A 16,860-nucleotide genomic window follows, 5' to 3' on the forward strand; every position below is an offset into this window, starting at 1 on the left:
AATGTGTGTATATTTTGTAACCATTCTTTAGTATATCACTTGTGTGATGTAAGAATGTTAACACTCTTATAGTCTTTTTTAGTATAATATGTGTGTGTGTGTAGAAGTGAATCATTTATTGCTTGCAAACCAATGATGGTAAGATGATGTCATGGGGTAGGACTGGATAAGTCTGACTTCTTCCTACTCCATTCAAGCATGTACTAGGTATAAGCAAATTGATATTGGATTAGCATTTGTTGGATATGTGTAAAATTATGTGTGTTGACATATCAACTGTTTTATATACTTGAAAGAATAAATCAAATCAAATCAAATCAAATGATCAGTCACTCTGTAATAATTCTTTAGTATATTACTTGTGTAGCGTAGAAGATAATTAACTATGAATGTAATTATGTAGAATGTTAACACTCTGTAATAATTCTGTAGTATATTACTTGTGTGGTGTAGAGGATAATTATTTATCTAGAGATATTGCTTAGGATTTAAAAGTTGTAAAATGATGTCACAGGGTAGGACTAGATAAGTCTAACTTCTTCCTACTCCGTTCAAGCATGTACTAGGTATAAGCAAATTGATATTGGATTATTATTGTTGGATATGTGTGAAATTACATGTGTTGACATATCAACTGTTTCACATGCTTGAATGAATAAATCAAATCCAATCAATTGAGCCCTCTGTTACAAACTGAATGGTCAGTGGGAATAACTGGAGCCCTCATTTCCCTAAGCAGCAAAGCAGCTGTGATATGTTGTCAGTTTACAAAAGCAGCTGCCACAACAAGTCAGAACAAGTCTACCATAATCCTGCTCATCAGATTTGTACCACAGGGTGTGGGAACAGAATCGTTCCTGAATCTCTAGGCATGACCTGCCATACGCACCATCATCCAGGGTCACTGTGTGTATTTGCAAATGAGGAGATAACATGAAGAAATTAGGACATGTCAACCAGTGCTGTTGGCAGCCAGGAGCACAGATTAGAGATGGGAGGCTGCATGACACTGGCCTGTTGTGATGAGATCATCAGTACTATTGAAGGACTGCTCTCCCGTCAGCCCGATTGCTACCCATTACATCAGACTGAACATGCATCTGAGGCTTGCGACTTCCTACTCACACACCCCAATGGAACAGAGCCAAGGGCACATTCCTACAGTAGTATTCATCATTACATTGAAGAGGCACTTGTTTTATTACAGCACCTAAGTAACACGTAGTTGCCTTTATTGGCTGACACTTTAACAATCTGACTTATCATAGCCTTTTGATCTCCATTTGTTTGCTTACCTCTGAGTGTATGTGTGGGAGGAAGAGAGGGTGTGTTGAAAAAAGAGACAGCTGTCAATGCATGCTGGCTTGATGAGATGGGTGTCTAATTCTTCTTCCGGCTCGAGAATTAGCAAGCTAACACTAATGGCTGCCATAAGGTCATAGGTCCCAGGGAACGCACACATGCACAGAACATATGCACCAGAACCATCAGACAGACAAGTGCAACCAGATCAAGTAATTAAAGGAGGACTGGCGGGTCATTGGAGCAACAGCAGAGTGTACTGTGCTGAAGCCAGGAGTGGTTGTGGTGTGTGGACACTAGGCTGGACACTGGTTGACTGAAAAGTGAAGAATATTTGGTTGGAATATTATGTAGTTAGCCTTCATTGGTGCAGTTGTGTGAATGTGTGTGTGTATGTTCCTTAGTGTGCATGCAGTGCCTGGCAGCTGAACTTCAGGACAGCCATACAGATACAACACCTCTGCAGTATGTTGGTATTCAGTCCAGTGCAGCAGTCTGTCCCGTTTGGCCGCTCATACATATGTGTGCTGTAAAATTTGATTTGCGTCTACAATAATGAGCCGCTGCCCTCCTGTTCCTGACATATTGATGCAACACCCGGTGGAGGGTGCGTGTTTGCGTGCGGTGATGACGATGAGGAACAAAGCTGCACGAGTCAGGAGCGCCTCACTCTGCTGGAGCTTGTTCTAGATAAAGGGCACGTCATATAGGCCAGTTGAGTTACTTACATCAGAGCTAATTTGTCAAACACCTGCAGAGGGTAATGGAGAAGCACTGTACATCTTAGTGAACAAACGCATGCTGGAGGGAGCTGATGAAGGGGAGAGGACTGCCACTGTTAGACAGGTGAAGAATTACCATTTCATAAACGCTCTGCATTATTTATATCGAATCCATCTAGTCCCTGGCACATGCATTTACAATGACCTTCAGAGATCACGCTGGAGCAATTATGATATAATGTTTAGAAATGACTGATTTCTCTACATTTTATTATCATCACATTCAGTTGTTTTCATTAAGTTTTAGCTTTTCCTGTGTTATTTTTTTAAAAGAACTCAGATGATACTTATGTAAATCCTAAATTTAGGTGAGGGCTCTGAGTTAGTGTGACACATACATCCCCACACCTGTGCATATTATAGTATAAAGTTTTTGCTCAGGTGTACTGTACAAAGCTATGGAGGGGTAAAGTTAAGCAAAAGAGCATACCCTGAGAGTCAGTGAGAGCAGGGGTGGATGATGACACCCAGTTATTGACTTTGGAACAGATGGCAGGACACCCAGTTATTGACTTTGGAACAGATTTGTCATTGAGTAGGACGGGCACTCCAGTAGAAGCAACAGTATCAAAAGTAGAAGAAAGACAACTGCAGGTATGTAGCTGTGGCAGGAGGAAAGTGACACCAAACAAGGGCCGTAGAATACATCAGGGAGGGAAAAGGTGCTTGGAGGCAGGTGAAGAGCACAGTGGTGAGGCACCTTGCATTGAACAGTACTTGTAAATGTTTGGTGGCTAGAACTGCGGTTGAAATTTTTGCTAGTGCTAGTGAGTGTGTGGTAACAGTTAGCCTGAATTAGCCTGAGTAGATGAAAGGTGTGTTGGGTGTGTGGGTGCAGGCAAAGAGGGGGGCGATTCTGGGATGCTGGAACACACTGCTGAGCCTTCTCGGTGTCGTGTCTCAACGAAACACCAGTTGGTGAGACGGTGCCCACCTGATGACCCTGTAGACCTGCCTTCACTCCTACATCCACACAGAGCTTGTACTTGTGTTGGTGATAGTAAAGTTACAGACTCACTGGAATTATTAAGTCTTTTTTTGTTAGATCATCTTGGTAGAACAGTGTCAATGGTCAGACAACTGAGTGAACCTGGCTCTCAGAGGCGACTGCAATTACAAGCCTTTGGACCAGCCGCTGCTTGATCTGAGCAAACACAGTGAAGATGCTATGTGTCAAGCCACATATGTATCTGATCTTTGCCTTAGTGAGGATAGGGTTCAGGGATGCTTTGCGTGTCATATACTGAGTTTCCATACGAATGCTCTCACATTCTTTGACACAATGTGTATTATTGACAGTAAATCAGCAGCGAAACAATATATAACCAGGATACTTTGGCGGATTTATCTTTTTACAGCAGCTGCTGTTGCAGAGTTGGGAAGGAGATTGTACAGCATACAGATCACTGAGTTGGCATTAAATTGACTACGCTGACTGTGGAATACCCTGGATACTCTCCAGACATTTTACCACCACTGAGAAGGAAGTAAACAAACGATTTCTAGTGCAGAACACAAAAATACTGTACAAGAAGGGGAGACGGGTAAGAAGACAGACTGGCTACCATAGGTAAAAATTCTGATCTCATTTCTTGACTAAAGTTTCTACAATGTTAACCAGTATTTCTCCAAAATATAAAAATATAACCCTACACTATATGGAGGACAGTATAACTTTTCTCTCCTTAATCTGGGTTTTGTCAGTCTCTCTGGAAGAGCCAAGCTATCTCCAGGGGTGGCAGGCGACATGACGGGGAGAAATTGGGTGTCTGTATGAATCCCAGCCAGCATTAACCCTGGCTGGCAGACCGGCACATTACTTGGTGCCCCTCTGAGATGAAACAAGTAAGGGCTTTACGTAACCTTGCCAGCACCCAAAACAACCCTCCCACTTTGTCTGTGTGTGTTTGAGCCAAACTGTCCTGCCTGTTCTGGTGTCCCCTGCACAGAAATGATACAAGACTTCAATCACTATTTTCAAAATGCACGTACTGTATAACATTTTGCTCAGATTTTTGTCTCACAATTAACAGTACACGTTACTTTTGGTTGGCCTAAGTAAAGAAAATGGGGCACAGAAAGGGAGAGTGGGAAGAGTTGCTCCTAATGAATATCTGTTGTGACTTGGGGAGAGGACCAGGCTGATAAATACAGTAACTAACAGAGGCCCGCTGCAGTGTTGGCAGAGTACCAGAAACTGTACATAGTGTGCAGCCTATTGATTTCAGCTGGGATCATGTGGGGTTCTAAATAGTCCTGGATATTATGGGTTAAAATTTGTCTATCACAGAATTAGCCCTATCACAGCCAAACAAAACTCATCAAAATTATTTTAAAGGTTCATTAATCACATAAAAATTCAAGGCACAAGGGCTTTAAGGGCACTGGGTACTGAAAATGCTGAAAACTATAGATAGGTGTGAAATTAAAGGAAAATTCAGAATAATCAGTGGAAATAACAATAAATGCATGGCTCACTGATTAATCTGCTGATGGTTTTCTTATTAATGATTATTTGATTTATCATTATAATTGTCAGAAATTTGGGGGGAAATGACCATTTTGACTTAGCAGACACAAAGTTGGTGTCTTCAAATGTCTTGTTTTGTACAGCCAACAAATCCAAAGACATTCAGTTCATAATAATGTATTACAAAGAAAAGCACCAGTTCCTCACACTGAAGAAGGTGGAATCAGAAAATGTTGGGGATTTCTGCTTCACAATAGTTTCCAGCTAAATTCCTGTTACTGAACTGACTAGTGGTTGCAGCTCTAATGTTGTGAATATGAAACATTGTGTTGATCACAGTGAGGGAATGTGTTTTAGGGGAATGGTGTTTCCTCCCTCCAGAGGAGCACTGAAGCGACTCTGGAGACACTTAAAAGTTTGTGTTGCTCACTTTGTTTTTCCTTTAATTTGTCACCCATCTGTATGTACAGAAAGAAAAAGTTAACCAGACAAACTTTTTTGAACAATGTTACACTTAAAAAAGTTTTGACTTGTTAATGTAGTACGTCTTTACCTCAGGTTTACCCCAAAAATGGACACAAACCTGTCCGTGTGCAGTCTCTATCCTGGCAGCTGTCAGGAGCCACTTTCCTAGCCTCCTGTCAATGTGATGTCGACTCAGCAGTTTGCCTCATTGCCCCTAATTAAATATCTTAATGCTTGTTTACTCTAGGGAAAACCTACACACTGCTTGTTTCGCAATTACTATAGCTTGATGACTCTTGATTGTTTTTGTTTAGCTGAGATTTAGAGCCCACCTGTGTAGATAAACAGGAATTTCACTGAATGAACAGTAATATAGCAGGTCCAATGACATACTGTAAACTGGGATTTTAGTGTCAAGCTGGGGGAAGGTTTGTCATATCTGAGTCAGAGTGGGAGTGATGGGGACAATCTGCGCAAACAGTAGAGCTGCTCATGTGAACAATGGAGGATAAAGGCTGCATTTGTTTATTTGGGGGGATATAAAACAGCATAATACTACTGTACTGTACTTCCATCTTTTTATTCCTTGGTATGCAGTAAATAATGCAAATGTTGGGATTTCTTATAGTTGGGCTCAGAACATGAAACAAGCACTGCTGTATAACTGAAATACTGTCAAAATATTACATATCATGCACTCTGATTCAGCAGATGTGGACTGCTGAGATAAAGCCTCCTTACTGGTCAGCTGCTGCATTGTACTTCTTTCCACCCTCAGTTGCTATTTTCAACAATGAGCAATGACAACTCATCTGCTTGACAGCTGACAACCTACGTATTAATGATGGAAAAGCTAGGAAAAAAGTTGTGACAAGGGGGATAATGTGCTGCGTGTACTATATTTATCAAGAACACTGTGCAAACCAGGGCCAGCCTTCAGTTTGTTTAGGAGGGATGGTGAAGGTTTGTCCTGCAGTGGCAGGCACAGTGCACATTCAGAGGATAATTACTACAACATGCCCTGGATGCTGTACATGAACATTACAATATGTTAATGTAGATACACACACTCACTCATGATATCAATGTGCTGTATTTTTTAACTGAATGTTCCCAATTGTTTGTGCCTTTATTTCATTCCATGTGGTTTTTGCTGAGAACATTTGTTTTGGAAGTGATTAAGAGAGAAGTGCTAATTAAATAGACAGTGATGAAATGTTATAGGCCTGGCAACTTGTCTCACTTCTCCATCAGTCTTCAGAGTAGTTTTTACCTCCACCAAGGAACCAGAATGAATTTATGGTCAAATATGAATAAATAAGTGTGTAAATATAGGGGAAAGTGAGTCTGCTGTGACAGATACTGATTAAAAAAAAAATGCAGTTATTATTTCATGTCAGTGAACCATGCATTTACTGTACATTGTGCTTTATAAAAGCTGACGTTTAATTAGCTATTTAAATCAGGCTTTTAAAACATTACTCTTTTATACACAAGGGATTATTTGACAGAAATATTATTTTACCATAGCCTGCTATTATTAGGACTAAGAGCTTATTTTTCAGGTCTACCCACTGTCAATCTGGGTATGAGTAAAGCAAAGGTACATGTTAAAACTTTAATGTAATGCAGATTGCACATTTAAGCTTTTAAATATAACCAGAGAGGTCAAGTACAGTAGGCACAGCGGAGCGTAATGTGCCGATGTGACACTGACACTCTCCTGCCAGTCGACACTCTCCTGGCACATTATCATGACCATTATTTATTCATGCATAGTATATTTATGTACTGTATCGACTTGTTGCTGACAACATTGTGGTGCATCCCGAGGCTGTATGTTTGTCTCTTGTCAACATTGCAGAGTGTGAGCAGGACTCTCTAAAACAATGGTCTACTGTTATAAGGGGCGACGCTGACCTGCAGTTGTACTATACTGATTCTGTGGCAAATCAACACCCCACATTTTACACTGGGTGTGGGAAATGGATGGGGCTACTATTGCTCTTGCACTTCTGATTACATTTTCTTGGATGAATGAGCAACATCCATCCATTAGCTATACCGTTTATACTGGATAGGGAGCCAACTCCAGCTGACGAGAGGTGGGGCCCACCCTCATCTGTGTCTGACAAAATTTCTAACTCATTTTGCATTTAAAATCTAATTTAAACTCATCCCACTTGAGGCAAAATTCTTTGTGTCAATCACAGCCAAGACAGCCTCTACAGTAAGTCAATGCTGAAGATATGAAAATATTTTGAGTATTCCAGTTCAAATTTGGGGCCACAAATGCACAACACTGCCCAATTCAACTGAAAAAACAGCAACATCTGGTTCACTATCCCACAAAAATGAAAACACACATATACTTTCATCCTGTACTTAAGTGTTTACATTTCTATATGGATATCTGTCTGACTGTGTATACTGTATATACTGTAGCATAGTCTGGATGTATAAACACACTCTTGCAGTCCTCTGAATTATAGATGGGATATTTACACAGATCTGCTTCTTAGGCGCCATCTTTTGTTTCTGCTCTAGAGCAACCAAACAGAACCAGAGACAGAAGCAGAGGAACCAGAGAGATTTGAAAATGAGGAATTAAGGGGTGATGACACAGATTGAGTCAAAGAGAGTAAGATAGAGAACCAACTGACAGCAGGCGCCACACACAGGCTTGAGGATGGAGTAAAAGTCCAGTGCTCTCTGTCATCTTGCACTCCCAGCAGCTCTGCAGAAATGTGCTGATATCATGTGTGCTCATCCTCTTGGTGCTGCACTCCAACCCTATGTGCTGCCGATGTATTGTTCTATCCAGCATGTGTCTAGTGATGTATAAAATCTTCGTCTTTGTATCAGCCACTTTGATGTAGTGCTGGCATATTCATCAGAATTAGGCTCAGAGAAGATGATACTGCAGATTAGTGACTGTCAAAGTTGATCTTTGATGTTAACTTAATGTTTGTCCATTTCAGAGCATTTCCGAATCACCTGCAGCAGGCACGCTCCAGTGTCACAACTGGACAAACAGCATGTGTATATGTTGGTCTTGAAAAGTCTTAAAAAGTATCGACCTTAGTTTTCTCAAAATAGGCTGTAGAAGGTATTAAAGCTATTAAAGGTATTAATTTTATTTGCAAAGGGCTTATTACCTCTGCCATGGAGGTTATGCTTTTACCAGCATTTGTTGGTTTGTTCACAGCTTAACTCAAAAAGTAATGAATGGATTTTGATTACATTTTTTGGAGCGGTAGGGTATGACTCACGGAACAATCCATACGATTTTAGTGCTGATCCAAATCGTCATCCAGATCCAGGAGTGTTTGGATTCCTCACCATTGTAAAATAGGGGGCTGGTGCAGTGGTTAGTGCTGTCGCCTCACAGCAAGAAGGTTCCGGGTTTGAGCCTGGTCTGACCCGGGGCCTTTCTATGCAGAGTTTGCACGTTCACCTTGTGAGTGTGTGGGTTCTCTACTCCAGCTTCCTCCCACAGTCCAAAGACATGCATCTTAGGTTGATTGGTTGATTTAAATTGCACGTGTGTGTGTGTGGTTGTTTGTCTATACGTCAGCCCTGTGATAGACTAGAGACCTGTCCAGGGTGTGTACCCTGCCTCTCGCCCAACGTCAGCTGAGATTGGCTCCAGCCCCCCGTGACCCTATTCAGGAATAAGCAGTAGAAATAATGGATGTATGTAACATAGGGCAAACTTCAATATTTTTGCTTCTACAGTAACTCCATACACAATACCAAGAATGCTTGAACAAAAATGACAAGATAACATCCACATATAATCTACCACCCACCAAAGCATGATCTGGATCCAAGTAATATTCTGGATGTGGTCATCCAAAATGGTCAAATTTATAGGGCTCGTGGGAAACTCACTACTGTGAGATGACAAAATAATGCAACAGACTTGCGGCTAAGATCAAATTGTAGCTAAAACTCTGCTGATTCAGTAGAGGGTCAGTGACTCTGGCGCATCTTCAACAGCACTGTAGCTGAGCTAGAGCTCAACAAAATAAGCATTATCGAAATGGTTTTTCTTGAGTGGCTTTCAAACTAATCATGATACCAATGTGATTCCAAATGCTATAGGTTTTCATGGTCACGGAATTATGTTATGAGAGTCGGGATATCATGGGAATAATGCTTTTAGGTCAGATGGCATTATGAGCTGGCAGAGGTTTGTGCTTTCTGAGTGCTGTTTATGTTACATAATTTTTTTTTTCTTGTCTCAAAATGAATTTTTCATTTGGTTATTTTATCTTTCAGATTTCTACCAGTTTTCTGGGCCCAGACATGAACATGTCATAGACCATGGGCCTCGGCGCACAGACAAAGCTTCAGTGATGCCACCTGTATGGTACATTTAAGTTATCTTTGGGGTGGCTTTGCCCGCCTTTGGGATACTTTTGTCTGTCTTTGTAGTCTTTAAAACAGCTCTTTAAAAATTACTTTTAAGAGAAATATTAATAGTCACGTGACACCTTTTTGTGTCTGTGCTCCAAAGACATTTTCAGTAATTCCCACAAGTACAGGATAGAGCTTGGAAGTACTGGTGAACAGTAAATGTGAATGAATTAATGCAGGCTACTTATTAATAAGTAATTGTGGGACCTCATTGTTTGTTTTCTGCAATTTCTTAGACATGTACATTAACAGTGAGAGAAGTATTGAATTTAAGTACATCTGGTATTAAAACTATTTTAAACTGCAGAAATCCCATTAGAAACACTGCCTTTTGCTTTTACTACCTTCAGTATAATAGCAGCCAGTCATTATTAAATATAATCCAAACCAGCCAACCAGGAGTCCCTGACTGGAACAGTCTGTGCTGCAATCCAATGTGACTACAAACTTTATTTAACATGTAGCCTAGTGTTAGCTGGCGTAGAATCTAGAGACCATGAAAATCCACAAATCTTTAATAAGTGCAACGCAAAGCAGTTGAAATGTTGTTGCCATAGTAACAGCGTGACAAGACTGACTTTCCGTCTCAGGTCTCACAGAACATACAACGTTCTTGTGTTTTTTCCAAATGAAAATAAAGGTACATTACGTGCAAATATATCAAGGCCTACTGTCCTAAGTATGTTAGCATTTCTGTGTTATTAATGTCTTCTAGTAAGAATTTTAGCAGACAGCTCTGTATTGTAGGTTGTGTGTTTGTCTGTGTAGCCTGCTCCACACTTGGTTCAGCACAGTTTCCATCTGCATCATGCATCAACAATAATGACGTCCTCATGAGCAGCTTGCGTAAGAGCTGTAGTCTCCCCACTTCCTTTGTAAATTCAGTCACGTCCAACTAGAGCTGCAGCCAAACTGAATAATACATCTGTACTTCTCTAGCCAGACCTCCATGAGTAATCCACTTCTTTATCTCTCTCTCTCTCTCTCTCTCTCTCTCTCTCTCTGTCTCTTTCTCTCTCTCTCTCTCTCTCTGTCTTTCTCACAAGGATAAGTGCATGTGTGTGAGTCCTGCACTGGTTAAGCAGTCAGCCTTCAACAGGTTACCTGCTATCTAAGCGCAGAAATACTGTAACAAACATGGCCATTTTTTAGATACAACAGAAGACAAAGCAATACACTGCAGAGAACATAACAGTAGTGAGATTATTCATATCTTACCTATCAGGAAGTCTGCAAAGAAAAGCCATTTCTACAAACTTAGCACTCTATTTAGGGATAAATGCCAGGCAGTGCAGGATATGGCAGCATGCTCAGAGCACAGATTTAGCTTTTCAGTTTAGCGTGTGTCCTAACTGTACAAAGGCTGATATAACATATACAGTGCGCAGGCATATGCTCATGCTGCTGCAAGCATTAAAGAATGAAAAAGAAACAGAGGTAGGGGAAAAGGTGAGTAAGGTTTTGGAAGGGAGACAGTGAAGCAGGGAAAGAAGGAAGGTAGGAAGCGCTGACAGGGTGGTCTGTAGTCGCTAAGACCACCGAGCCACAGGCAGAAGCATAGGATAGGAAGGGGGGGGGGGGGGGTGTGAGCTGAGTTAGACTGCTGTTAAGTCATGAATGTGAAATATTTAAATCTCACAAAGGGAGATAAGAGTTTCATAATTTTTGTTCTATGAGACCAGATAAAGTGGTAACACACAGTGAAATTGCCTAGTCATTGAACTCTTTAGGGCAGCAGCTGCTGCCATCTATAACCGCTTTTCTTTTTGCATTTTGTTTTGCTCTGTGCATGTGCCTCAGGGTGGCAATGATGGAGTTAATGGTTTGGGGTAGGGAGGGGTGGGCAGGAGCTACAGATGCTATGCTCCTCAGTCGAACATAAAAGGTGTGCGAGCAAACACACGTATTTCACACGCTCATACTGTACAGACACACCACACTGGACAGCAGCAGAGAGATCCAGGGAGAGAGGTCCTCCTACAAGGTCTCTGCAAGCAAACAGAACCTGAGTGTTCAGTAATATACTATGCTCAAACACACACAGGCACTCACATTTGTGCACACGCATACATATATTTTTGCACAAACACACACATGCTAGAAAGGAGCAGAAGCGCATAAGATATTCTCTAAAAATGGGACAGGATTAAAAGATTACTTAGTTTGGAGGGGTGAAGAACGATCAGTTCACACAGCATATTGGGGGGGGACAAGACAGGAGTGGGCAAGGGAGGCAAGGAGCATCAGCAAATCAAAACGAGGGGTTGTGAACAAACCTTCGGGTTCTGCACTCTCTTTGTGGATGACTTGCTTCAGCGGGCAGCAGAAGATTTCGTGACACTTAGCACGAAAGGGGGACCCTTTACTCCTTATATCCGCAGAGTGGATGGGGTCCTGCCGTAACATAATGTACTCCTGGGTACCTGGGGCAGCATCATCCTGGACTGCAGTGGTACCATAACAGAATGAAGTGTTGTTAGAAAGCTCACCACAAACAGAAACAAAAAAAAAAACAAAAAACTGCAAGAACAAAATGCAGAAATACAGGCAAATTAAAAGACATCAAACATTAGCTAGAGCAATAGCTTTAAATAACAGTACATATACTATACTATAACACACAACGACAGAGAGAAGGAAAAGAGAGGAGAGAGGGACAGAAGAGAATAAGAAAGAAATAGGCTTAGATCAATACCACCAAAGCTCACAAAATAACTCAAATTAAAGACAACCAAATAAACAACAGTAGGGGCTCCATTTAATGCAGTGCATCCTTAGTCACTGAACAGGAACAGTGATAAAATAATACAAGGAAAATGTAAAAGGAAATGCAAACAGTTTGATGTTCAAGATCAGTGTTATGGCAGGCTTTTAGTAGGCACCCAACAAAGAGCTGCTGAACTTGAATGAGGGGATTATAGGGCTGGCAAAGGAGTAAAAGGTTATGGGATTGCAAGGCAACCGTGCAGTGTTCTATGCCTAAACAAAGGTCAGGTGGTGGGTGATTATGATCCCCCCCGTGCACCACATACATACGTATCTACCCTCTTTACTGTACGAGCAGGCAAGCAAGACAAAAAGGCATGCACAGGCCCCCAGGTCCCCCAACAGTGGCCAGTGTGGCTTTCATGGAGTCATGCTTAAGTGACACTGATGAGAAGTTCACTAGCATCACTCTGCATTACACATCTATAGGAATTCTGAACTGGGATCCTGTGAAAAGCCCTGTTGTTCAGTCTGTATGTGTTGGACCTGCTGCATCTGTCCTCGACCTATTTTCTCTGTGTTAGATTAGATACAAGGAAATAAGTGCAAACAAACTGTTGCTTCCTTTCCTAGTGGATCTGAAAGTCACGCTGGTCTCTGACACATTTATTATGTAATGGAAATGACAATAGAGAAGGCTATTAATCAGCAGTAGCTGTTGAAACTACATTTATGATGTGAACAGCATAATTATTTTCAGTTTTGTTTACCTAAACTCTAATTGCATCCTGAAAAGTGTCAAAAATGTACAACTCATGACCCATTTTACTCACACACCTGGAATCCATTGTTTTCACACAGGAAACATGAATGGATTACAGTGCTACAGGTACCTCACTTTCTACTCCCAGTAAAACCACACTGAGCTATTAAATTACGTAGACTGACTCCCACACACTGATTTCCATGTACTGTATTTTCACAGAGAGCACTGGCTTCCTCACAAGAATAAGCTCAAGAAGCTTTGTGTCTCAAACACAAATAAAAAAAAAAAAAATTGAATATACTGAACACAACACCCTACAGCTGAACCGAAAAGGCTTGGCTGAAAAGCAGAATTTTAGAATTATAGGGCAAAACGAGTGAAAACAACATTAAGCATGGCATCAGTCTATGCCATTGTCTAATGAGAACGTAAGGTGATGATTTAGGCAGTATATGTAAACATAATTTTATGAATTTGTTCTGAAACTATGTGACTATACTGCTCGATTGACCACTGAGTAATAGCCAGACCTGTGTTGATATAATGTTACCAGCAGCAAACCACAGAAAATGTCTGCTCTGTGTTCATAAACCCAACACATTCACCCATATTGGGGCTAACCAGAAATAAAGAGGCAATGCTATTTACTGATAGTTGGCTATTGGTTTACTTTCATTTGTAAAATGGTATCGACACAATGACAAATATAGAAGTTTACATTTTTGCGATGTACATACATATGTCGAACATTGTTTGTAGTGTATCTGCAGTAACACAAGCAACTTATACAGAGGAATATTTTTTCCCAGTAATATTGATAGAGTACTAATGTTCAGGCCACTATCCCATCATATTCAGTGTTACATAATTGACAGACATAACCATGAGTTGTATGTGAAACTTGAGAAAACTTGTGCTAAATCTTTGTTAATGCAGCTTTAAACTGATTAGTGTGGGAATGATGATTCTGGTGTAGTTGTATCCAGTCTTGCAGTATACTGTATCTGAAAAGCTGAATTGCAAATGGGATCAGGAGAACACCATGTTCAGCTGATAAAATTGGCTGTGAATGAGAGACCTTACTTTCTTTCAAAAAAAACCCCATAAACTAAGCCACAAGTACTGAACACATATCCAAACCTGAATGCTCAGGTGCCAGCAATACTAACATGCAGCCGATAACCAGGTTCCATACCCAGTGTGATTAACCACCATGTGCCTTTTCTCCAGTGGGACTTCTCAGGCTCCTGGACCTGCTACACTAACACCTAGACACCAGCAGGAGGTCCTGAAAACCCCACAGGTACTAACTGTGCAGCCCCTCACCAAGAAAACTGCAGCACTGCTGAAACTTTAATGGTGCTGTGGAATGACTACATTTACTTCCAGGAATATGACACTATTCTCTGCTCCTGGGGCACAGAGGTGTTGCTACTGTACTTGTTCTAGTAGGCACCAAGCTACAGTAATTTGCCATTGTATAATAGATTTAAACTGCCCACAAAGAGAGAAAACAACAATATTGAGTAGCAAAACATTTCCCTGTCCTTTTAAGCAGGTGATATGTTTTCCCCATTGCCTTTTAGCAGGGTTTGTTCAGTTGCACAAGACAGGCACTAAAGTGTACAAGTCAGTTGGCCAAGGGTCAAACTTCAAACTGCCTAATGGTACAGACATTAATTTCTCCCTGGTATCCTTGTTATCTTCCCATCTGAAATCATAGCTGAGATAGAAAGTGTGTGTGTGTGTGTGTGTGTGTGTGTGTGTGTGTGTAAAAGACAATGAGAGTAGACTCTGGAGGACTTCACCAAATGTCTGATTCCAGCAGGCACTTATTAATGAGGCCTTTAACTGCTGGCTCATCAGAGGTAATATAAATGAGTGACGGTGGGGCTAAGAGGAGGAACACAGGAGGTGGGCTCCATTTTTTACAGCCTGTCTCCTTCATCCTTGCCCCAGCCTTGATGAAGAGCGCATATTGGTATTGAAGGATGTGTGATGGATCACACGACAGCACCTAAGATCTTACACTCTATCAGATCAGCCCCTCAGAGTGAGCTGTCATCGAGGTTCATGATAGTGTGTGATCTACAGGCATCAGTGTTGCTACACTGGACCTTCAGCAGAGCTTAATAGATGTCCTTGCCCCTGTAACAGGAATAAATCTCATAGCCAGGAGAAATGGGTACAAATAGGAGGAGGGGGTGAGATGTATCTCGCTTTGGTTAGTTGCTCATCTATTTAAAGCTTTTTATGAATGATGGGCAGGTTCAGGATTTATGGCAACAATATGGCAGATATTCTGTCTGTGCTGTGCTTATATGTTCAAGTATGGATGCATCTGTAGGACAGAAAAGCAGGCTTAATGTGATAAAGCATCGTTAGGCTCACAAATGCTTCCTGCATCATGTTCAAATAGGGTTCAAGGATATCTATAACTGACTGAAGCTTGGTCAGATCCTGAGAAATGAATTACATCTCCATATATGTGGTGCAATCAGCAGTTTACTTCAAGTCATGCAGTCCATCCATCAAGAGGGTGGAACACATCCATCATGACTTGACAAGTAGCATACTGACTAATTTAGAGTCAGAATTAAGCACAGAAATGAGTCTGTATCCTGAGATATGAGTTTCCAAAATAACCTGGCCTCAATGTGATTTTTACAGGAGCAGAAATCTAGCACAATGTCTTCTGGGATGCCTTTGGTTCAGCGTGGCTCCATCTCAAGAAAGAATAGTTTTATTTTGGTTGTAAGTCACCTTGTAGGCAGCACTGAAAGTGAGTCAAATTGAGGTTTTCTTTGAAACACAGAATGAGCTTGCATTTTTTATTTATGCTTTTCCTTCCTTCTGAAGTCATTGTTTGTCGCTCTCTCGCCTTTGTCTCTTTTTCCCACTTGTTCTTTTGCTACAGCATGACATTATAGCTTGGAACAGATATTGTAGCCTTTTGTAATGAGCACATTTGTCACTATAATTAGGGTGATGACAGTTAAAATAAGTATGAACCTGAAAAGATTAAATTGGTGATCTCACTGTATCCTCGGTCAAGGCTTTAGTACACCTACACTGTTATCATTCATAATGACTGTTTAGCAGTATGACACTGTACTGTACAGTATAACACAGTGCCATTAAAGAGTAGAAAAATGTAAAGTTGACATATTTTAGGCATGCTCCATTGGTGACAAATTAAAAGTTATGTCAGAATGCAATATAAAACTACAAAGAAACAATTTCCCCTAATGCTAATAATCACTCAAATGCAGCATGGCTCCAGTCATGCTCCCTGTACCATAGCATTTCATTTACACCAATATTCAATTTTATTTGTATAGTACCAAACCACAACAGAATTGGTCTTAGGACACTTAGACCTTCCTATTGTTGATATTATAAAGGGAAAAACCCAACAAATCCCCCTTGAATGAGCACTTGGTGACAGTGGGGAGGAAAAACCCCCTTAATACACAGTATGTTTCATTCAGATGATGCAGCCGCATTAGAAATCACACCTCCTTTGCCCTTTGTGTCCCTACTGACTTCTTTTCACCCTGAAAACTTCGTTTTGCACCCAGTAGTGTTATAATGGTGTTTTTTCTTGGAACGCATCAGTTGGCTTGAAAATGTGCCAAGTAGAGAAAAATCAGTGGATTGAGTATTTGGGTCCAAACTCACTCACTCATTCTGTCTCTCTGGCATGAACACATGTACACACTTCTACTAGCTTTTTAGTGTTTTCTTTAATATACTGCTTAGGATTTTACTGGCGACGTGACAGGAGAATACCATACACCACACATGCAAACGATGCCCATGGAGGGGAGAGAAAATGGGACGTCCAGTGCCAAAATGCAAGTTAGAAAATGAGCGTATACGGTCGTGGTAAAAAGAAAGTATATCCTCCTTCAATTTTTTTGTTTTTATTCATCATGGCCTAAAAA

General features: G+C 40.9%; 1 protein-coding gene across 2 annotated transcripts in view; it reads right to left on the minus strand.

Moving 5' to 3' along the window:
• The window catches only part of fgf13a (fibroblast growth factor 13a), a 95,461-nt gene that overhangs the window by 39,689 nt on the left and 38,912 nt on the right, over positions 1-16,860 (minus strand). Inside the window, exon 3 of one of the 2 annotated variants that reach the window (XM_020590982.1) lies at positions 11,718-11,885. The exons of the other annotated variant lie outside the window; for it this stretch is intronic. Coding sequence (XP_020446638.1) covers positions 11,718-11,885 — 168 coding nt within the window. The remainder of the gene's footprint in view (positions 1-11,717; positions 11,886-16,860) is intronic. 2 annotated transcript variants of the gene reach the window in all.

Source organism: Monopterus albus, unplaced genomic scaffold, assembly GCF_001952655.1.
Source record: "Monopterus albus unplaced genomic scaffold, M_albus_1.0 scaffold2.1, whole genome shotgun sequence".
Lineage (NCBI taxonomy): Eukaryota > Metazoa > Chordata > Actinopteri > Synbranchiformes > Synbranchidae > Monopterus > Monopterus albus.